The sequence below is a fragment of the Stegostoma tigrinum genome, chromosome 18, assembly GCF_030684315.1.
Source record: "Stegostoma tigrinum isolate sSteTig4 chromosome 18, sSteTig4.hap1, whole genome shotgun sequence".
NCBI lineage: Eukaryota > Metazoa > Chordata > Chondrichthyes > Orectolobiformes > Stegostomatidae > Stegostoma > Stegostoma tigrinum.
This window is the reverse complement of record NC_081371.1, coordinates 25105531-25129395: the sequence shown is the minus strand read 5'-3', so window position 1 is coordinate 25129395 and position 23865 is coordinate 25105531. Positions and strand designations below refer to the sequence as shown.

Here is a 23865-nt window from a genome sequence, read left to right as displayed (position 1 = left end):
TTTGATCGGGGCATTGTCTTGAGCAATGATGCAGTGAATGGTTGACACCTGCTTTGTTGCATTGGAACAGGCACAGAGTGTGTACATGTTCTTTCTATCTACAAAGAATAGGGACCTGTGTATTAATCTATGTAGCTTCCAGTGCATATAGCTGTACTACACTATGAGCCCAGCTGACAATCCTAAATTAGTTGTCAGCATAATTATTTGAACATTCTGGATTATCCAAAAAAAAGTTCACCAATTTTAGAATTGCTACAATTGACTGTTCAGTAAGTCTTAAACTGTTCTGCATGACTTATTGAAAAATTCAGAATAGACCTCACAGTACTGAATGGAACGAAAATATTTACACAATAAATTGTATCTTTGAAATAGCCTGTTCCCTGAATGTTACAATATTCACATATTGCTGGCATGCAACATACAAAACAGGTACAATACAGGATTTCATCATAAGACCAATTACAATAGCAGAGGGATTCCCCACGTTGGTGAGGCCGGTCTCTGCGCCATTAGACTGTCACCCACTGCTTTAATTCTACAATTTTCTTGCACTGTCTCTTGGATGAGAACATTCTAGAGAGTTGCTTTTTGTACATTGTATGTGGGGGTCACTGGCCAGGCCAGCATTTATTGTCCATTCCTAACTGTCCTTGAGAAGGTCCTGGGAGCCACCTTCTTGAACCACTGCACTGTGTGTAGAGAAATCTACAATGCTGTCAAGAAGGAAGTTCCCAGATTTTCATGAAGCAACAGTGATCTGATTTCAAGTCAGGATGGTGAGAGACTTGGAAGAAAACTTGCAGAAAATATTATTCTCATGCATTTGCTGCCCTTATCCTTCAGGTTTGGGAGGTGCTGCTGAAGGAGTGTGGGGTCAGCTAAGTAAATGATATACACTGTTGTCACTGTACATTGAAGCCACAGGGAATGAATATTGAAGGTGTTGGATGGGGTGTCAATAGAGCAGACTGCTTTTGTCCTGGATGGTGACAAGTTTCTTGACAAATTGTTGAAGCTTCAGTCAACCAGGCAAGTGGAGAATGGTCCTGAACATTGTACAATCATCAGCGAACATCCATCACTTCTGACCTTACGATGGAGGAATGGCTATTGATGAAACTGTGAAGTTGGTTGGGCCGAGGATATCACCCTGATGAATGCCTGCAGAGATAGCCCAGGACTGATATAATTGATTTTCAACTATCTCAACCATTTTCCTCTGTCAGGTATGACTCCAACCAGTGGAGACTTTGTTCCTCTGATTCCCATTGACTGCAGTTTTGCTAGGGCTCCTTTTTGTTACACTTAAGTCAAATGCACATTGAGGACCCTCACCTCTGGAATTCAGCTCTTTTGTTCATGCTTGAAATAAGGTTTTAATGGGGTTAGGAGCTGAGTGCTCTGGCAGAACCCAAACTGGGCATCACTGAGCAGGTGCTGCTTAATAGTACTGTTGACAACACCTTCTATTCACTTTACTGATGACCAAGAGTAGACTGATGGAGTGATAATTTGCCCGGTTGGATTATGGGGAAAGGACGCATCTGAACAATTTTCCACATTGTCAGGAAGATGCCCAAACCGTAGCTCTACTGGAACAGTCTTGCTAGGGGCACAACTGGTTCTGGGGCACGGGCCTTCAGTATCAATCCTGCAATGTTGTCAGGGCCCATAGCCTTTGCAGTATTCAGTGCCTTTGGCCATTTCTTGATATCACATGGAGTGAAGCAAATTGACTGAATTACTGGTAACAGTAAGGCTTTGACCTCTTTTGGAGGAGATCAAGATGGACTATCTACATGGTACTTCTGGCTGAAAATTGCTGAAAAAGCTTCAGTCTTATCATTTGCAGTTATGTGCTGAGCTCATCCAGAATTGAGGACGGGGATATCTGTGAAGCCTCCTCCTCCGGTGAGTTGTTTAATAGTCCATCACCACTCACAACTGGATGTGGCAGGACTGCAGAGCTTAGATCTGATCACTTGTTGTGGAATTACCTAGCTCTACCTACCATTTGCTGCTGCTTCTTTTTGGTAGACAAATCATCATGTATGGTAGCTTCATCAGGTTAACATTTTACTTTTAGGTATGCCTGGTGCTACTACAAGCATGCCATCGCAAAACCTTCATTAAAACAGGGTTGAACTCCTGGCTTGATGGTAATGGCAGACTGGGGGATATATTGGACAATGAGGTTACAGATTGTGACTGAAGACAATTCTGTTGTTGACATATAATTTGGGATATCAGGTCAGTGATGGACCAAATGATCTGTTTCCATGCTGTACAATTCTATGGCTGCCCAATAGAGGCAGTAATATTGAAAGATTAAAATGAAAGTTACATTTTAAAACATGGTAAAGCTTATTTACGTACACCTCAATAACCCCTCGCTCTCTCCCTACCTCTTCCTCACCTTTGACATTATCGCAGTGCCTTTAATGGGTTTTGCACACAAATTAATTGATTAAATGATGGTAGTTAATACATGAAATATACCACAATTAATTTGGTGACAGGGAAAATATTGTTTGGTTGTGCATGATAACACAGATATTAAAATAACAAGAAAAAAAAGTCCCAAGAGCTCACACTGAGGCTACAATCCCATACCTTTCTGACCTGCACATTGTTCAGTGGCTTCTCATATCTGGGTTGCCATTACTATATACGCAATTATAAACTTGCTTTGCGAAGAATCAGCAAACCATTCTCTTAACTCTAACTGGTGTCTTTGTCTCGCTTGTTCTTTTCATTTTTGAACTGTCTTACCTTCGGAGACCTTATTGAATTCGAAACTGTTCCATAGTGTTGATTAAAGTAATGGATGTGCAGGGATTAATTTATGAGCTGAGTTGAGGAGGTGTCTGTTCTGATATATAACACAACCAGAGTGGTGCAACAGGCAGTTGGGGCACATTCTACTAGTAAAATCTACGATTTCCATCTCTAGTTAGTAATAGTTAATAAGCTTTAGGGCTAATATAACCACCTTACTGAGATGTAATAAACCTTGTCCTGTTAATGACAGATAGGTGACTCTTCTGCTGATTCTTAGATGTAGTCATCCCATTGGTGCCTCCGTTTTATAATATGATGTGATGGCCAGATAAAAACCACTGGTGCCTTGCCCCCACTCCTCCTTCCTAAGCTAGTCTTAGGGGCTGTTTCAATCACCTATGGTGGAGGACAGATCATGATTAAGTCTCTGCAAGATGGGTATCTATCTTTTGATCAGTATCAGATCTGTATCAGAGCTTTTACAGTTCAAAAAGAATCTAACTTTGGTGATATCTTTCCAAATTGCCAAAAGCAAATGCCAGGGAAAATCACAGGCGAATCCTGAGGGCTGAAAAAAACCTTAGAATACCAGATCTGAAACATTAACTGCATTTCTCTGATGCATGAAAAAAAGTTACCCGACAGCTCCTTTTTAAATCTTTTCCCTCTCGCCTTAAACCTATGCCATATAGTTTTAGACTTCCCTACCCTGGGAAAAAGACCCCGAGTGTTCATCCTACACATGCCCCTCATGATTTTATAAACCTTTTTAAGGTCACCCAATATCATCCACTAATCTCAGAAAACACTTTCAACAAAACAGAAGACTTTAAATCGACCTCCCAATAGTAATGGGTGAATCTATGAAGTTTCAACTATGAAAATGTACTTTAGAGGAATTTGAGAATTACTTCACACTATCAGCATGGGAGAAGTTCAGTTTCAGGGACTACTGGAATTTTCTATCCCTGAAACTATTAGAAAGTCTTGAAATGATAACCATCGGCATATACTGGAATAACCAAACAGTGAAATGGAACATACAGTCAATCTGTGATCATTGGTGAACTTTTAATTTATCAGTATTAACAGCACAGCATGTCCGACACACACGGGTGACATAAAATACTCAATATCTTTTGATGATGAGTGCAAAAATAATCAAATACACCAAGCAAAAGATCACATAGCATGACCGAAGACATTCGACACATTCACCATCTTGAGAAAGATCAGTCACATGGCCAGTACAAGGCAAGAAGCATGAAACTACTTCTTTCATCATCACAGTTGTCTTCCATGATAGGATCAAAGGTCATCCAGTGAAGTTGATGGACCACCATCATCATCAATGGTGAACCAAATCCTCAGTGAATGATATCCATGAGATTAAGGATCCTTCAGAGGAGAAATAATCTAAAGATCAATATCAAGGTTAACCACCCTCAAGCTAATGATTTACAAATGTGGTTGTTCCATGTCTCAAGCATTATATTCCGAAAAAAATTGTCCAAACACCAGTTTGTTTAAATTTGTGAATCATAAAATTCCTATAGTACAGAAAGAGGCCATTCAGCCCATCGAGTCCATACCAACCCTCCAAAGAGCATCCTGACCTGCCCCACACGTCCGCCCTATCCCCATATTTACCATAGCTAACCAACCTAAACTACACATCCCTGGTCACTACGGGTCAATTTAACATTACCATTCCACCTATCTGCACATCGTTGGAGCATGGAAGGAAACTGGCGCGCCTGGCAGAAACAGGAGAATGCGTAACCTCCACACTCTACACTGGAATCAAATCGGGTGCCTGATACTGGGGGACAGCAGTGCTAACCACTGTGCCATCCACATGAAGTCAGAGAAAAGAAGTGTACGATAAATGTAATGTAGTTGTTTCATAAGGTTACAAAGAGAGAAATAGCTTGGAAGGACATATTATATAAAGGTAATGGAAATGAAAGGGTCAACGTATAAGCTAACTTGAAGTTCCGTCTATTCTGGTATATAACACATACTGGGTAGAATAACTGTCAGTTCAGATAGACAATAGATGATCACAGTCTTCTCATGGAGACATGCGTCTTCTCTATTTCTCGTTAATAATAGTCAAATGCCTCAGTTAATGTAACCTGCACATAGTTACTACGATTTAATAAACCTTGTCTTGTGCTGAAAGATAGATGATTCTATTGCTGATATTTACTCATGGTACATGTGCTGCAGCCCAACAGACACTCAAACAAAGCTGGACCTGTGCCAGCACTCTACAACAAGCCACCCAAGGTTCACATCATATTGTATGGTATTTACTCACTCACTTTGGGTATTTTCGCACGACTTCTTTCCTTTCTTGCTCTTTGCTAATCATCTGGTGATATTCCATTGACTTAGTTTCCCTCACCACTTATCATCATACTATGACAGTGCTGCTCCTGATTTTTCTGTTTTCCAACTCTCATCCCGAAGGGTTTGCTCCTGGGGTTCATTGATAACCTGGCCAAACTTAAAAGGGACAATTTTTGATCTGTTCACCTTTTTGGTTTTACTTATAAATTTAATTCCTGACAAAGGCTTCTCTCACATTTGAATTCACTCAATACAGTTTTTAGTAGATTTCTTACTAAAGATACTGCCCTTTTATGATTTTGTTTACTGATCACAGAATCCCTACAGCGTGGAAGCAGCCCATATAGAGTCCACATCAGCCCCAAAGACCAACCCACCCAGACACAGCTGCTTTCCCAATCCCTGTAACCTTGCATTTCCCATGGCCAATCCACCTAATCCGTACATCTTTGGACTGTGGGAGGAAACTGGAGAAAGACACAGGGAGATTGTGTCTTTTTGGAGTTTGCACAATCACCCAAGGCTGGAATCAAACCCAGGTCCCTGGCACTCTGAGATAACAGTACTAACCATAATCTGTTTTACTTTAGTGCAGGGGTGGACTTTGGAGCACAATGTAAAAAGCTTCCTAATTTTAAAGTCGAATACCAAATACATTTTGAACCAAGAGCCTTGGGATATGATGTGCAATATTAAAACATCTCTAACTGTCACCAAGTGTTCCCATATCAAATTCACTCACAACAGCTGCTAACTTAATTCTATTCAGTCAAACTAGCATTTCCAATGAAATTTTAATGTACTGTCATGGCACACTGTACAAATTGGATGGGTCACTAGATTTACTTTCTTCAACAAAACAATAGTTGAATTAGGGAATGTGTCATCCTTCTTATCCAATGCACAAGCTCAGTAATAAGCGAGACAGACATATTGCTACACTGCATTCATTGGGACCCGCAATTTAATCATTTTACAATCAAACTGAACAAGATCCCACCCAAGACATATGGTGCATCCTAAGTTACTCTGCAAATGTGGGATTTAAGAAATGACATGCTTTTCTTTAGCATTTTCCATCCTCATTAGGTTACTGCATCAATCCCTTAGTGATATCAAAGTAGCCTACACCACTACTTTTACTAATATCATTGTTTGTCCCTCAAAATAGGATAAATATGCATGGTCAAAAGCAGAAGTTACTAGAAATGTTCGCAGCTTCTGTGAAGAAAAAAAAATCAAAACTGTTCTGAGGGAGAGTCACTGGACCCAAAACCTTAACTCTGATTTTTTTCTTCACAGATGCTGCCAGATCAGTTGGGCTTTTCCAGCAACTTCTGTTTTTGTTCCTGACTTACAGCATCCACAGTTCTTTCAGTTTTTAAATATGCATAGTGCCTCCTCCTGGCAGAAATATTGGGACATTGCAGTAGGGCAATAGCCACGAGGCTGATTCTTAGGTCATAGGGCTGAGTTATCAGGAATGAAGGAGAAGCCTCAGGTTTTCCTGCTTTGAAAGGAGGGAAATGACCAGTGACCTGAGATAGCATACAGTGGGAGAATCCAGAAAGTTACCGTTAGATTTCAAGCTTCCTCTCAATATCTTTAAATCATCTTTACAGTAAAAAGCAGTTTCTGTAAGGAAGTCTATGTCTCCCAGGAGTATAAACATATGATTGCGTGACTTGTATCCCAGGTAGAACATCTATTCATTTGCACAGTTTTCAGCACAGACACCAAGTTTTTCCCCACAACATAGTACCTGCTCCAAAAGGGAGGGAACGCTTGGCTGCCAGGCCATAAAATTGAGGCTAGACTCTGGTGTGTAGTCCCAGTGCCGCATGTGACAGGAACAAACAAGGCAGCAGCCACTTATGTTCCGAGAACTAATACCCAATAAAGTTCATCCGGGTGGAAACTTTGCCATCTGCATCATCATTTACTTGACAGTGACAGATGTCATAAGGATCTTTCGGTCATCTTCCTGCCATCAAACCTGAAGCTGTCAACTCAATACTTAAATGAATTGAGTTTGGCACAAATGATCTTAGGAATCTCAGCAATCAAGCTTACAAGTATGGGTTTATCATTTTTTGTTGTTGTTTGTTTTGTGGTTTAATACTCTTTCTTTTTCTACTGTTTCTGAGAATAGTAAATGCTGTACAGCAGGCAAGGCTTTGCACCAGGTCCTGGAAGCAGGATTAAAACAGGTGGTTAGATTGTGTTGGTGTCAGATGAAAAACAATGGGCTGAATGGCCTGTTCTGGTCCTAAGGTAATTATTACTTTAACAGGTTCATTTTACAGGCAATGTGTTTTGTATTCGGAAGCACTAAACAGCATTTAGTGTGATGGTGAAGAAGGTCATCACTTAATTGCAGTTCATCTGACCTGCTCATGATGACTGTGGTGTAATTAAAACCCACATTCTATCTTCCCATGAGAATAACGTATCAGAAGATAATTTAGTGTGTAAAGACAATACAGCAAAATGTAAATGTAGGCACCAGCAATTGGGAAAAATTAGTCACAAATTATTTGTCCCACAGTTAATAAAGAACAAATATATCTTTTAAAACACTTTCAAATTGCTACTTTTCCTTTTCTAAAATGGTGGTTGTGTGTAAAATAATTTCTTTTTTTGGTAATTTAATATCTGCACAATGGGTATTGAAATTCATCTTCAAATTGTTAATATGAATTTTGAAATGAATCTTGTTTTTTTGACAAGCACTTATTTTATGAAGAAGGGATCCTCCCTGGCCTCCATATGCCCCTCCCAGGCCTCCAGCAGATCTGCATGGCTAGTGTTCTAATTTATCTATAACCGTTGTGCATATCATGTTGAGAAAGGCAGTCATGTTGTATTAGCATCAAGCACTCAAGTCATATCCAACTTATCAGATGCAGCGTAAACAAAGAATGCCCATTCTGTACCCAGAGGGTGTTATAGGAATATTGCAATGTTAGTTTCTGTCACGTGTTTCAGTCACAATTTGGGTTTTCCACAGATGAGGAGGACCCAATTGACGAGGTAACTGTTGTCTCTAACTGAGAGAATATCCTCAGAGAACTATAAATCGACTGAACGCAGAAGGAAGCTGTTCAGTTCAACATGCTTGAGCCTGGCAGACTACAACTGATACTACATTCACTCTGGCAGGTTGGCTCACGGCCAGTCAGTGCTGAAGTCTGCCTTCATGGGATACATTTAAATACACCAGTATCTTCCTCCCTGTGCTTCAAATTAGTGTTGATTTAACAATGTGAGTTTGTGAACATACACTGGAATAGTAGAGGAGAAACAAAAACAGCTATTGCATTTACATGTATTCTAAATATTTGGTTTATAAAATTAACCTATTTAAAAATAAATAGAAGAAGATGGGGCCAGAACAGGCTATTCAGCCCATTGTTCACAGACTTGCAGCTTACAGAGCTTCATGTGCAAATGTCCAGGTATCGTTCAAACAAGTTGAGGGCTTCTGCCTCTGCCATCAAAATAAGTCAGTGAATTCCAGACACCCACTACTTTCTGGATGGACACATTCTCGTGTCCTATCAAATCCTCCCAACAACCACTTTAAATCTGTGACCATGGTAACTAACATCTCCACTAGAGGAAGCAGGTTTTCCCTGTGCACTCTATTCAAGCCCACCTTTGTTTAGTACACTCCAATTAAATCCGACCTTGGACTCCTCTGGTCTAGGGAAAACAACACTAGCCTATGCAATCTGTTCTCATAACTGTAATTTTCAAGCCCTGGCAACACTGTTGTAAATCTCCTCAGTAATCAAAACATTATATCACTACAGTACAGGAGGGATAAGATTGTTCACAAAGTTTCAGCTGTGGCCTAACCATATTTTATGCAGTTCCAGCATCACATCCTTACTTTCTTTTTTTGAACAAGGTACACAATGCAAAAATGCATCTCATAGGCTTTATTTACCAGCTTATCTACCTGTGGGCATGCACTGCTAGGTCTCGCACTTGCTTTACCATTCTCAATATTAGACCACTTATCGTACATTCACTTGCACTGTTTGCCCATCAAGTATATTACTAAACACATCACAAGACTGAATTCAGTTTGTCACTTTTCCATCCACTCAAATCAAAATGTTAACATAATTCTGGAGTCAAATATCCTCTTCATTATCAACTACAAGGCCACGTTTTTGTAAAGTTCCCAATAATGCATCCCACATTTATAATCTACAGATTAATGTACAATAAGTTGTGAACTTTTGAGCCCTGAGAAATGCTATCAAAACCAGCCTTCCATACAGAAAAACATCCATTACTCTTAGTGTCTGCTGCCAACTCACCACATTTTCCTGCATACTTTTCACTTCTGCTTTTCTGACTTAAAGTCCATGCAGACAACATCCACTATACTACCCTCAATTGTACTCGTTAATTCCTCAAAAATTCAACTAAGTTGGTAAGTCATGGCTATTCATGAACAAATCCATGCTGACTACCATTTAGTAATCGATGCTTTACAAAGAGGCAGTTCATCCTGTCTCTCAGAATTGATCGAATAATTTGCCAACCACCGAAGTCAGGCTGACAGGTCTATTATTTGGTGTATCCCTCACACCCTCCAAACCCTGATACCTGACCTGTAACTGGTGAGGATTGAAAAATTATCCTCCGAGCACATGTACTTTCCTCCCTGATTTCTTGAACAGCCTGGGATACAATGCATCCAGCCCGGCCATATATCCAACTTCAAAGATGTCAATCCCTCCAGTACTTCGTCTTTCATTATGCTTATTGTAGCTTGTATTTGCTCCCAGTAGAATGTTTGTCATTCTTTGTGATGACAGAGACAAAATACTCATTAAGTATCCTGTCCACGTCTTCTGCATAAGTTACCTTGTACATCTCTGATAAGCAGTACCATTCCTTATTTACCCTCTCAATATAATGATATTTTGGTTTTCTTTGATTTTACCTGCCAATATTTTTAAATATCTTCTCTTTCCTTCTTTATTATGCCCACTGGGGTATTGCACAGGAAATCAAGACCTGCTGTTCCTGGAATTATCACAAAAATTAAAGATGCATTAAAAAGTAGCCAGAATTCATCAACTTAGCAATCTTTTACACCCAGGTTGATGGAAAGCACAAACTTTGCAAGGAACATGATTGACATTCCACATGAGATCCAGTGACCAGTACCGCAATAAGAGGGTAGCTACGACATTTGAGCACACAATCTCAGATGTACCAGTAACAATAGCTCAGGTTTTGGATTGACAGGAAATATGTTACTTTGTTTGTACAAACCATCCAGTTGCCATTGGACAGAAATAGTAGAAGAAAAAAACAGAAGTTCAGAAATCAAAGTTAATTCTCTTCATAGGAATCCAAGTAGCTTTCTCATCACAGCCGATTTTTTTTAAAAGAACTGGGACAAAAATTAAATATTCTCTAGACATGGAAAAGGACGTGTGCCTGTTTGAAACATATAACATGATGTGCAATACACAGTTAAAGAAACATAAGTGTGCACATTAAAAGCAGAATTTCTCTGATTAGGTTTTCAGCCAGACACTTTCTTGTGTTTATTTTATTTGGGCCACCCGAGAGATTTTATGTCCTAAAAACTCTGCTCAAAATCTGACAGATAATACAACTCCTTGCTGATTCAAATTCTTCACATCACCTTCAGCACAGTTACAACTCAACAGTTCACTTTGTGTAAAGTCATTAAACCACCACTTAATTGCAAAGAGCAATTTCTACCAGTTCAAGTTATACAAATTGCTTTCAGCCTGATGGAACACACCAGGCAAAAGTGAAATGTTCGATAATTAACAGCAAGAAAAATTAATCTTTTACCAGTTTTTCTGCACAAAAAAAACTTCATTCTTCCTCAGTCTCATCCTTTAATTTCACATCTATATGTTGATAGAATCTCCAAGCCTTCAGGTTGCAGTTTTTCAACATGGTTCCAAGCTGGGTCCCTGGACCTACCTCATACGTATCTGGAAAATCAATCCCCTGTTCTCGTTCATACATGGCGTGCATAGTTTGTTCCCATTTTACAGGCATCACCAGCTGTTTCACCAAAAGTTGCCGAATGTGTTTACTGTTCATGTACTTTTTGGCATCCACATTGGAGTAGACAGATATCAGAGGTTTCTCGATGCTGATTCCCTTCAAGATATCATGGAGTGGCTCAGCTGCTGATGCCATGAGGCGGGTGTGGAAGGCACCACTGACTGGCAGAAGTTTAGTTCGCAGAAAGTGGAACTTTCGGCAATTCTGCTGCAAATATTCAAGAGCCTGTGTCAAAAGAAAAATACTTCTTGAATCTCATCATTGCAGTAACTTCATTCAGAATGTTTTTTTTACTAACTAAAGTGGTAATGAAGATCAATATTACTGAAAATTGTTTTGTCATTTGTGAATGAATCCCAGGTTGTTAAAAGTAGCAAAGATGAATATAACATAAGTAAAAGTCACAAACTTTCTATCCGCTTTGGGAAAAGGCATAGACAGCAAGAAGGAAAGGATTGTTTTAAATCACTATTAAAGTAAAGGAAGCAGGATTAAACAAGGAAATACTTGTTTATGAAGAGGAATGGGAATTACAGCTGATCATCATCCTCAATCAACATAATGCTTACAAGTAAACTTTCCATTGGCAGTCACTGGATAGCCATTAGACACAGGAGCTGGGAGTAGTTTTCCTCTTCCATTCCTCATGGTCAAGCTAAACTAACTCAGCACTGGTTGCAGGCTGAAAATAGGAGTTTTCAGCTGTCACTGACTTTGTACTGCTTAATAAAGGCCACATTAAACGTGCAATTAAAATATTGAGTGTAGTGAGTGAACTTTATGAAATCCTGCAGGTGAAGTGTAGTAATATCAGAAAACTAAATGCTGATGTTGATTCTGAAGCAACCTAGTCATCCAGGTAAAATGTGAGGCAGATTATTTTACATTTTGAAGAAGAGATCTGAAATACCACACAAGTGAGGTCACCGATGGGCTGGATTTTATGTACCCACTCTGCTGAGTTTGAAGGTAGAGGGAAATTCAGAGGGTGTCCTTGCTGTTGCTTTCCTACCCTCCTCCCCCTGAAGTTTCAAAGGGGTAAATGGCATCAGCCAACCAGACAAAAACCTCCAGCCCAAAAGTCTATCCATAAGCAGAATGGAAGCTGAAGAAAACTAAGACTGAATGGCAGTCTGCTTGCAAGCCTCACTTTTGTGTGAATTCCACCAACATGAGCTCAGAGTGGCCATCACCAGAGGAGAACACATAGTCAATGTTAGTCAAATCCATCAGCCCTGATGTCCCGACTTTTCTGGGACCAGGGCCTGGAGTCTCATCTTCATCACAGTCTTACTTTGCCACTCAAATGAGGTGGTAAAGAAAGGTTCTATCAGCTGTCTGTTTCTTGGCACAATGATCATTTTCATTAATTACACATATTTAATTAGCAATTTATGTAAATTTTGCATTTTTTCAAAACCACATTTAATGTTATAATAAACTTTATACTTCCTAAGTTTTCGCAATTGCCTGTGAGTGAGAGAAAAACAGGCACGTGCTCCCCATGCAAAAAGGCTAGGCAACACTGTTTTAAACATCTGAAACTCAGTCAAGCATTCATAATAATCTCAACTGTGAAACCAGACCCTTCCAAATAAAACAATTCAGTTTACTGTAACAGGAAAAACCGATGCCCATGTGTTTTGGTCCCTTTATGTTTTACTAGATGGCCTGTCAAGTATTGCAGTCCAGAAGCAGGTGTCTGTTTTTTGTAATTAAAAGTTGCAAAATATTTTTTGTGTTCAAAAATTTAAAGGGCTTTTGGATTTTTAAATATTTTCAAATCATGAGGCCAGAGTACCCAAGCAATGCTTCTGTCAACATTAATGCATTACAGCACCCATTTCATTTGGAAAATATGCTAATATCTTTGAACATTTACACAACACTGATCAATGCTGGCTCAGTGGCTCACAGTGCCAGAGACCCAAGTTTGATTCCACCCTCAGGTGACTGTCCGTGTGCAGTTTGCACATTCTCCCCGTGTCTGTGTGGGTTTCCTCCGGGTGCTCCAGTTTCCTCCCACAGTCCAAAGGTGTGCAGGTTAGGTGGATGCTAAATTGCCCGTAGTGTCCAGGGATGTGTGCGTTAGGTGGGTTAGTTGTGGAAAATATAGTGTTATGGGGATAGGGTGGGGGGGGTGGGGGGGGGGGGGGGGGGTTTGGGTGGGATGCTGTTCAGAGGATCGGTGCAGATTTGATGGGCTAACTGACCTGCTTCCACACCACAGGAATTCAATGATATGAATTTAATGATCAAGTTACTTTTGTGGGACACAGTCCGATAAAGAACCTTAGCTACAAAAACACACCAAACCTGGATACAGAATCCAACTACCAAAATGGGAAAAATCAGTCTTTTTGTACTTCGAAGCCTGTCAAGGAAAGAATTGTAGGTAACAGTTTTTGGTATCCTCCTTGGGACTGGAGTTCCTCCATGGTTCACGACTCCTTTGAGGGGGCCTGGCATGAGTGGTCTTATAGAAGTACAAGGTTTAGCCTACTCACCCTTGCAATGCAACCACAAAGAGCAGGAGTGCTGCACGCAGGCTTACTGTCGCATCCTTATCCTGCTCGACAAATGTTCGTGGAAACAGGAATGGGATTAGGAACGAGATTCCCACAATCAGGGTCCTGCCCATCATTTTTAAAAGAGCTTCAAACTCAGTCAAACTCTTTGAAAATTCAGACCCACTTCTCGCCTTTGAATAAAATAAATGCACCAAACAAACCAAAATACTTCTTAATGACTTTGGATTTTGCCAAGTGTTTTCTGATGTAATATCACTGTGTGGTCATCAGATGGCAACACTGCATCAAAATGGAGATTTAGATAACACTTCTTTCCCCAAAGAATAATCCCTTGTAAAATTTACTAGTTATTTTCTGAGGGTCTGAAATTACTTTGATCCACATCCACACATAGGTCGCACTTTCTTTCAAAAGAAAGATTTTTGGGATGTGCCCTATTGTCATCGAGAAAGTAATGAGCTATCTTTCTGAACCACTTCAGTCCATGTGGTGGACACCCATGTAGTGTAGGTCCCAGCACTTTTCTCTGTCACTGGTTGATACAGCTGAGTGCCTTGCTCAATTGTTTCAAAGGGCAGTTAAGAATTGAGTGCCTTGCTGTAGTTTTGGAGTCACATGTAGGCCAAACCAGGTGAGAATAACAGAATTCCTTCCCTGAAGGAAATTAGGTGTATTTATGATAATTTCAGCATTGTTAAATAATCTGAATTTTAAATTCCTCCCCAAGTCAAAATAGCTAGATTACTGGTAACATTGCCACTATGTTGCAGTCCTCCTTATTGGGACAGCAAGTTTCTCTTATTGTCCCTTTGCCAATGGCCAGTTTGGTAACAGAGTTCCTTTCAGCAGAGGAGGGTGATCCTGCACCATTCAGGTAAAAGGAACTGATAAATGTTACTGACAGCAGAAGACTGGGCTATTGTAATCAAGAAAGGCAAAATGTTGAACTGGGAACTGAAAAATGAGGAGAACATTGCAAAAGTTACTTTCAAAAGCCATAACTGTCAGCTGTGACCAAAATAGGTGCGAACCATTATCATTCTTTGAAACCAACATGTGGCCATACATGTATGTCTTTGAAATTTGATGCTACATTGTGCTTAAATACAGTTGTTCACTGCGAATTAAAGACTTAAAAATATCCCACACATTATTCTTATGCTTGTCATTGATTGTGTTGATATATTGATAAATTTGCGCAGCCATTTGCTTTTTGGCTGAAATAATATTATGTGGTCATGCCTTTACTTGACCTTAAATTCACTGATATGTGAGACGAAAGTATAATTTATGTCTCTGACTCAACACTGAAACAGTTTAATGTATGTGTGATTCATCTAGAAGAAAAGAATTTCACATTTCCGCTGCTTACCTGTAAATTTCCAGCAATCACACGTCCATTGGGAAAGAGGTAGTTAGCCACTTCACATACAGGATCCTCGATTCCCAAGGTCTTGCAATGTTCTCGAGCCTCCAGGCAGGCATACTTGAATTTGGATCCTGCCTGCCCCATAACAGATAACATGCCACTGGGAATGGATTCTGATGCCTCCTGCATTGCCTCTGCCCGCACTTTCACTGCATAGAGAGCTGTCATGGAGAACAACACTGGTAAACACAGCTTCGGTTTCAAATTACTCACTTTCATTTCATGTTCTGCGCCTCCCAGATTTCACAAATAGATTTAAATCAATTGGGAACTGAGAAAAATCTAAGTCGGGCGATTGATGGTTAAGGTTCGTAGAAGAGAACTGGCATTTACGAGGCTAATACTAAAAAGAAAATGAGGACCCCAAATATAGCAAAGCTACAAAAATAAAGTTCAGAAAGTTTGACAGGGATTTTCAAACAAAGTTAAGAAAAAAACATGAATGATAATAAATTTATTTTCAATAAATGCATTGATTAAATCCAAGTGAGGCCATCATAGAGATTAAATACATCATTGCCTCAGTTTTAAAGGAGTTGGGTATTGAGATTGTTAAACCAAAAGAATTGCATGTACAACAAGTGCAGGTAGTGTAAAAGTAGAGCAAGGTGCTATCAAGACAGAAGTAGTCTCAATTAAGTTACTTAAACGACATATTAGATAAATCACATTGAGACAGATGATATCCAACAATCATGGTGTAGTAAGTCAGGAAATGGTGTAAAATTTGACAACAATGTTCCAAAATTCTAAGCTTGCTTTTACACAGTACCACTCATGAGGACAGAGCTGTGACAGGCTGGTAAGTTGTACTTATTTGTTGCAATGTTGGAAAACGCACCAGCCAATTTCCACATGAGAAAAAGGTCCCCCATACAGCAATGAGATAAATGATAAAGTAAAATGTTTTTGGAGCGATAGATATTGGCTAAAACACTAGAAAGATCAACTTACTCATCTTCAGAAATAATAGGATTGTTGTCATGGGTGACAGTCAACTTCCCTAATATAGACTGGAACCTCCTAAGTGCAAACAGTTTGGTGGGATCAGATTTTGTCAGGTGTGTCCACGAAGGATTTCTGACTCAATGCGTAGATTGGCCGACTAGAGGGGAGGCCATATTGAATTTGGTGCTTGGCAATGAACCAGGCCAGGCGTCAGCTCTCGCAGTGGGAGAGCATTTCGGTGATAGTGATCACACCTCCCTGATCTTTTCTATCGTCATGGAGAGGGATAGGAGCAGACGGTATGGGAAAGTATTTAATTGGGGGAAGGGGAATTACAATGCTATTAGGCAAGAACTGCGGAGCATAAATTGGGATCAGATGTTCTCAGAGAAATGCATGACAGAAATGTGGAGGTTGTTGAGGGAGCAGTAGCTACAAGTACTGGATAGGTTTGTCCCACAGAGGCAAAGAAGGGAGGGTAAGGTGAAGGAACCTTGGATGACAAGATGTATGGAACATCTAGTCAAGGGGAAGAGGGAAGCTTACTTAAGGTTGAGAAAGCAAGGATTGGACAGGGCTCTAGAGGACTACAAGGTAGCCAGGAAGGAACTGAAGAATGGACTTAGGAGAGCTAGAAGGAGGAATGAGAAAACCTTGGCGGATCGGATCAAGGAAAACCCCAAGGCGTTCTATGTTTATGTGAGGAACAAGAGGATGGCCAGAGTGAGGGTAGGGCCGATCAGGGATAGTGGGGGGAACTTGTGCACAGAGTCAGAGGTGGTAGGGGAGGTCCTTAATGAATACTTTTGCTTCAGTATTCACCAGTGAGGGATCTTGACGCTTGTCAGGACAGCATGAAACAGGTAGATAATCTCAAACACGTTGATTTAGGAAAGAGGATGTTCTAGAAATTTTGAAAAACATGAGGATAGATAAGTCCCATGGGCCAGATGGATTACACCCAAAGCTGCTACAGGAAGCGAGGTAAGAGATTGCTGCCCCTTTGACAATGATCTTTGCATCCTCACTGTCCACAGGAGTAGTACCAGAAGATTGGAGGGTGGCAAATGTCATTCCCTTGTTCAAGAAAGGGAATAGCGAGAATCCTGGGAATTACAGGCTGGTCAGTCTTTCTTTTATGGTAGGCAAATTACCGGAGAGGATTCTGAGAGATAGTATTTATGATTATTTGGCAAAGCACAGTTTGATTAGAAATAGTCAGCATGGCTTTGTGAGGGGCATATCATGCCTCACAAGCTTTAATGAATTCTTTGAGGACGTGCCAAAACACATTGTCACATGAAGGCAGAACAATGGATGTGGTGTATATGGATTTTAGCAAAGCATTTGATAAGGTTCCACATAGTAGGCTCATTCAGAAAGCATCGAGGCATGGGACTCAGGGAAATTTGGCTGTCTGGATACTAAACTGGCTGTCCAATAGAAGACAGAGGGTGGTAGTAGATGGAAAGTGTTCAGCCTTGAACTCGGTGACTAGTGGTGTTCCGCAGGGATCTGTTCTGGGACCGCTGCTCTTTGTGATCTTTATAAAATGACTTGGATGAGGAAGTGGAAGGGTGGGTTAGTAAGTTTGCTGATGACACGAAGGTTGATAGAGTTGTGGACAGCGTGGAGAGCTGTTGGAGGTTGCAACGGTGACATTGACAGGAAGAAGAGCTGGGCAAAGAAGTGGCAGATGGAATCCAACCCAGAAAAGTGTGAAGTGATTCATTTTGGAAGTGATTCAATTTGAATGCAGAATACAGGGTTAAAGGCAGGATTCTTGGCAGTGTGAAGGAGCAGAGCGATCTTGGGGTCCACGTCCATAGATCCCTCAAAGTTCTACCCAAGTTGATAGCGTTGTAAAGAAGGCATATGGTGTGTCAGCTTTCAATCGGCTGGGGAGTTGAGTTTAAGAGCTGCGAGGTTATGCTGCAGTTCTATAAAACTCTGGTTAGACCACACTTGGAATATTGTGTTCAGTTCTGGTCACCTCACTTCAGGAAGGATGTGGAAGCTTTATAGAGGGTGCAGAGGAGATTTACCAGGATTGTACCTGGACTGGAGAGCAAGTCTTATATGTGGAAAGCTTGAGGGATCTAGGGCTTTTTTCATTGGAGTGAAGAAGGATGAGAGTTGACTTGATTGAGGTGCACAAGATGATGAGAGGCACAGATAGTGGTTAGTCAGAGAATTTTTCACAGGGCAGAAATGACTATTACAAGGGGGCATAATTTTAAGGTGATTGGAGGAAGATATAGGGGAGATGTCAGAGGTAGGTTCTTTACACAAAGAGTGGTGGGTATGTGGGATGCGCTGTCAGCAGTGGTAGTGGAGTCAGATATATTATAGAGACTTTTAAGGGACTTTTGGATAGGCACATGGAGGATAGTAAAATGTAGGGTACACAGGTTAGTTTGATCTTAGTAGAGTAATAGGTCAACACAACATCATGGGCCAAAGGGCCTGTACTGTGGAGTACTGTTCTATGTCCTATGATGACTCATCCTAAACATTGTAAATGGGAATCTCATTTATGCACTACTCTAGAGTTTTGATTTTATCTTTCACAGTCTCACCTTCAGCAAAGTCTATTGCTCCTGCAAAGACCAAGGCAGCAAACTCTCCCACACTGAATCCTGCTGCTCCAACACATTTCTCAACTGCCTAGAGACATAAAAAGACAGTCAGAACTTAGCAGCATGAAAAATGCAAATCCACAATAGATAGTGTACAGTGAACTAGACATCTACACAGTTCAAAGCCCAAAATGAACTGTTAACTCTGATTAGAACGGCAAGCTTACTGCAGTACAGGTGTAGCAATTTCTCTATAAATGCAACTTTTTAATGGCACAATTTTCCATAGCACGAGGCACACGAGAATGCAACTAAGGTTTAGGAGTAGGTTTGTAGCTCGGGCTGTGGGTGTTGAGGTTGGTTGGCTCACCGAGCTGGTTTGTTGTTTCGCAGACGTTTCATTACCGTGCTGGGTAACATCATCAATGCAGCTTCTGATGAAACGTCGGTGTGTTTTCCCACCTGGTTTTTAAACTCTGGAGCCCTTTGAGCTGGATTGCCTCACTTCTGGTTTTCCTTCATAGTGGAGCGTATCTGGGGTCGAGTTCTATGTGTTTACTGATAGCTTTCTTCGTGGAGTGCCAGGCTTCGAGGCTCCTGGGACTAGCTACGCAGAGACAGGCACAGGAATTCCTAGAAGCCTGGTACTCCACAAAGACAGCCATCAACAAACACAAAGAACTCGACCCCAGATACGCTCCACTATGAAGGAAAACCAGAAGTGAGGCAATCCAGCTCAACAGAGTTCCAGAGTTTAAAAACCAGGTGGGAAAACACACCGACGCTTCATCAGAGGCTGCACTGAGGATGTTACCCAGCACAGTAATGAAACGTCTACAGAACAATCCGCCTCAGCAAGCCACACGACCACAACATTGCAACTATCGCTCAGGACCTGTCCTGCCTCCTCTAATTGAGTATTAGGGTTGGGACATTATGCAACTACCTGCAATGTTTTCTTTTAGATGGAGTGTACAAACACAGTACAGCTTGGAGCTTATTGTTCATTGTAAGAAAACAGGTCAGCCTCCATGTTGTTAAAGTTCACCTGCAGACAAGATAGCAACGATTGGAAGGATTTCAGCCAGCTTAATACACAGAGAAGTCAGAGACACCATTGATACCAAGATGTTTCATTCAGCATTATCAAATAAGATTTGACAAAAGCATCCATGTTAGGATATATTAGGGCAGGTCAAAGAAGAAGGTTAAAGAACATTTTAAAACAGAAGAAAGCACAAAACGGTAGATTAGTCTTAGGAGGCAATTCAGAGTTCAAGGTCCTGGTGGGTAGAAGGTCAAAAGTGGAGTACAACAGTGCTGAAAGTGTGGCATTTATACAGATATGGAGAGACAAAAGCAGGAGAGGGCCGAAAACAGCAGAGGTTTTGTTGCTCTGGAGGATAACGCAGGGCAGTAAGCAAGGTGCAAGGAGAGAATGTAGATTAGAGAGAGTTAAGAGATGAACGACACAGATTTGGATAAGGTCAAATTTACAGACAGTGCAGGGTGGGAGTCCAGCAATGGAAGAGTTTGGTCTGGAAGGTAACAAAGATATCCATAAGGGTGGTGATAGTAGATAGCATCAAGACAGGCACTGTTAGAGAGGTTGAAATTGGAACCCTTGGTGTTTAAGCAGAAATGGGATCAAATATTTGGTACAGAGACAGGTAGAAAATTGCCAACGTTCCAAGCAATCTATTTTTTTTGTGAAGGCACTGGCCATTCTTTTCAGTTTTAGATTCAGGGTGGTGCTAGGATAAGGGAATTGCAAATGTTACACCCTTGTTCAAACATGCTGCAAAGAAAAGACCAGACCTACAGGCCAATCAGTTCAACTTTGGTGTGGGGAAACTTGTAGAAAGAATAATTCGGGACAAAATTATACTCAAATAATCAGTTAAATAAGGAAAGCTAGCATGAATTTCCCAAGCAACATCATCTTTAATTAACTAGTTGGGAACTTTTAGAAAGAAATGGGGTGCACTTAGATTTCCAAAAAGTGTTTGATACAGTGCCATACAAATCTATGAGGAAAGTTAATGCTCATGAAATAAAAGGGTTATTAACCACAAGGATACAAAAAAAAATTGTTGCGTGACAGGAAACAAACAGTAACAGTTAGTGATAACAAAATGTGAGGCTGGATGAACACAGCAGGCCAAGCAGCATCTCAGGAGCACAAAAGCTGACGTTTCGGGCCTAGACCCTTCATCAGAGAGGGGGATGGGGAGAGGGAACTGGAATAAATAGGGAGAGAGGGGGAGGCGGACCAAAGATGGAGAGAAAAGAAGATAGGTGAAGAGAGTATAGGTGGGGAGGTAGGGAGGGGATAGGTCAGTCCAGGGAAGACGGACAGGTCAAGGAGGTGGGATGAGGTTAGTAGGTAGCTGGGGGTGCGACTTGGGGTGGGAGGAAGGGATGGGTGAGAGGAAGAACCGGTTAGGGAGGCAGAGACAGGTTGGACTGGTTTTGGGATGCAGTGGGTGGGGGGGGAAGAGCTGGGCTGGTTGTGTGGTGCAGTGGGGGGAGGGGACGAACTGGGCTGGTTTAGGGATGCAGTAGGGGAAGGGGAGATTTTGAAACTGGTGAAGTCCACATTGATACCATATGGCTGCAGGGTTCCCAGGCGGAATATGAGTTGCTGTTCCTGCAACCTTCGGGTGGCATCATTGTGGCAGTGCAGGAGGCCCATGATGGACATGTCATCTAGAGAATGGGAGGGGGAGTGGAAATGGTTTGCGACTGGGAGGTGCAGTTGTTTGTTGCGAACTGAGCGGAGGTGTTCTGCAAAGCGGTCCCCAAGCCTCCGCTTGGTTTCCCCAATGTAGAGGAAGCTGCACCGGGTACAGTGGATGCAGTATACCACATTGGCAGATGTGCAGGTGAACCTCTGCTTAACGTGGAATGTCATCTTGGGGCCTGGGATGGGGGTGAGGGAGGAGGTGTGGGGACAAGTGTAGCATTTCCTGCGGTTGCAGGGGAAGGTGCCGGGTGTGGTGGGGTTGGAGGGCAGTGTGGAGCGAACAAGGGAGTCACGGAGAGAGTGGTCTCTCCGGAAAGCTGACAGGGGAGGGGATGGAAAAATGTCTTGGGTGGTGGGGTCAGATTGTAAATGGCGGAAGTGTCAGAGGATAATGCGTTGTATCCGGAGGTTGGTAGGGTGGTGTGTGAGAACGAGGGGGATCCTCTTGGGGCGGTTGTGGCGGGGGCGGGGTGTGAGGGATGTGTTGCAGGAAATACGGGAGACACGGTCAAGGGCGTTCTCGATCACTGTGGGGGGAAAGTTGCGGTCCTTAAAGAACTTGGACATCTGGGATGTGCAGGAGTGGAACGTCTCATCGTGGGAGCAGATGCGGCGGAGGCGGAGGAATTGGGAATAGGGCATGGAATTTTTGCAGGAGGGTGGGTGGGAGGAGGTGTATTCTAGGTAGCTGTGGGAGTCGGTGGGCTTGAAATGGACATCAGTTACAAGCTGGTTGCCTGAGATGGAGACTGAGAGGTCCAGGAAGGTGAGGGATGTGCTGGAGATGGCCCAGGTGAACTGAAGGTTGGGGTGGAAGGTGTTGGTGAAGTGGATGAACTGTTCGAGCTCCTCTGGGGAGCAAGAGGCGGCGCCGATACAGTCATCAATGTACCGGAGGAAGAGGTGGTGTTTGGGGCCTGTGTAGGTGCGGAAGAGGGACTGTTCCACGTAACCTACAAAGAGGCAGGCATAGCTGGGGCCCATGCGGGTGCCCATGGCCACCCCCTTAGTCTGTAGGAAGTGGGAGGAGTCAAAAGAGAAGTTGTTGAGTGTGAGGACGAGTTCAGCTAGGCGGATGAGAGTGTCGGTGGAGGGGGACTGGTCGGGCCTGCGGGACAGGAAGAAGCGGAGGGCCTTGAGGCCATCTCCATGCGGAATGCAGGTGTACAGGGACTGGACGTCCATGGTGAATATGAGGTGTTGGGGGCCAGGGAATTGGAAGTCCTGGAGGAGGTGGAGGGCCTGGGTGGTGTCACGGACGTTAGGTGGGGAGTTCCTGGACCAAAGGGGATAAAATGGAGTCCAGATGGGTGGAGATGAGTTTGGTGGGGCAGGAGCAGGCTGAGACGATGGGTCGACCAGGGTAGGCAGGTTTGTGGATTTTGGGAAGGAGATAGAAATGGGCCGTGCTGGGTTGGGGAACAATGAGGTTGGAGGCTGTGGGTGGGAGGTCCCCTGTGGTGATGAGGTCGTGAATGGTGTTGGAGATGATGGTTTGGTGCTCGGGTGTGGGGTCATGATCGAGGAGGCGGTAGGAGGTGGTGTCGGAGAGTTGGCGTCTGGCCTCGGCGATGTAGAGGTCAGTGCGCCATACTACCACTGCGCCACCCTTGTCTGCGGGTTTGATGGTGAGGTTGGGGTTGGAGCGGAGGGAGCGGAGGGCTGCCCGTTTTGTGGGGGAGAGGTTGGAGTGGGTGAGAGGGGTGGAGAGGTTGAGGCGGTTAATGTCTCGACGGCATCGTCGAGATCGACGACCCATCGTCTCAGCCTGCTCCTGCCCCACCGAACTCATCTCCACCTATCTGGACTCCATTTTCTCCCCTTTGGTCCAGGAACTCCACACCTACGTCCGTGACACCACTCACGCCCTCCACCTCCTCCAGGACTTCCAATTCCCTGGCCCCCAACACCTCATATTCACCATGGACGTCCAGTCCCTGTACACCTGCGTTCCGCATGCAGATGGACTCAAGGCCTTCCGCTTCTTCCTGTCCCGCAGGCCCGACCAGTCCCCCTCCACCGACACTCTCATCCGCCTAGCTGAACTCGTCCTCACACTCAACAACTTCTCTTTTGACTCCTCCCACTTCCTACAGACTAAGGGGGTGGCCATGGGCACCCGCATGGGCCCCAGCTATGCCTGCCTCTTTGTAGGTTACGTGGAACAGTCCCTCTTCCGCACCTACACAGGCCCCAAACACCACCACTTCCTCCGGTACATTGATGACTGTATCGGCGCCGCCTCTTGCTCCCCAGAGGAGCTCGAACAGTTCATCCACTTCACCAACACCTTCCACCCCAACCTTCAGTTCACCTGGGCCATCTCCAGCACATCCCTCACCTTCCTGGACCTCTCAGTCTCCATCTCAGGCAACCAGCTTGTAACTCATATCCATTTCAAGCCCACTGACTCCC

The 23865-nt window shown here is 42.8% G+C and overlaps 1 protein-coding gene across 3 annotated transcripts in view; it reads right to left on the bottom strand.

Moving 5' to 3' along the window:
* Positions 1–23865, bottom strand: part of mcat (malonyl CoA:ACP acyltransferase (mitochondrial)) — a 93390-nt gene that overhangs the window by 62790 nt on the left and 6735 nt on the right. The window contains exons 2-4 of one of the 3 annotated variants that reach the window (XR_009446879.1): positions 18705–18792; positions 15121–15338; positions 10106–11442 (exon numbers count right to left, since the gene is read on the bottom strand). Coding sequence is in view for 2 of the 3 variants with exons in the window: in XM_048549160.2 (XP_048405117.2) it covers positions 11020–11442; positions 15121–15338; positions 18705–18792 (729 nt within the window). In the remaining variant the exon portion in view is untranslated. Of the gene's footprint in view, positions 1–3856; positions 11443–15120; positions 15339–18704; positions 18793–23865 lie in introns of those variants that run through there. The other 2 variants (XM_059652412.1, XM_048549160.2) reach the window with 2 other exon arrangements.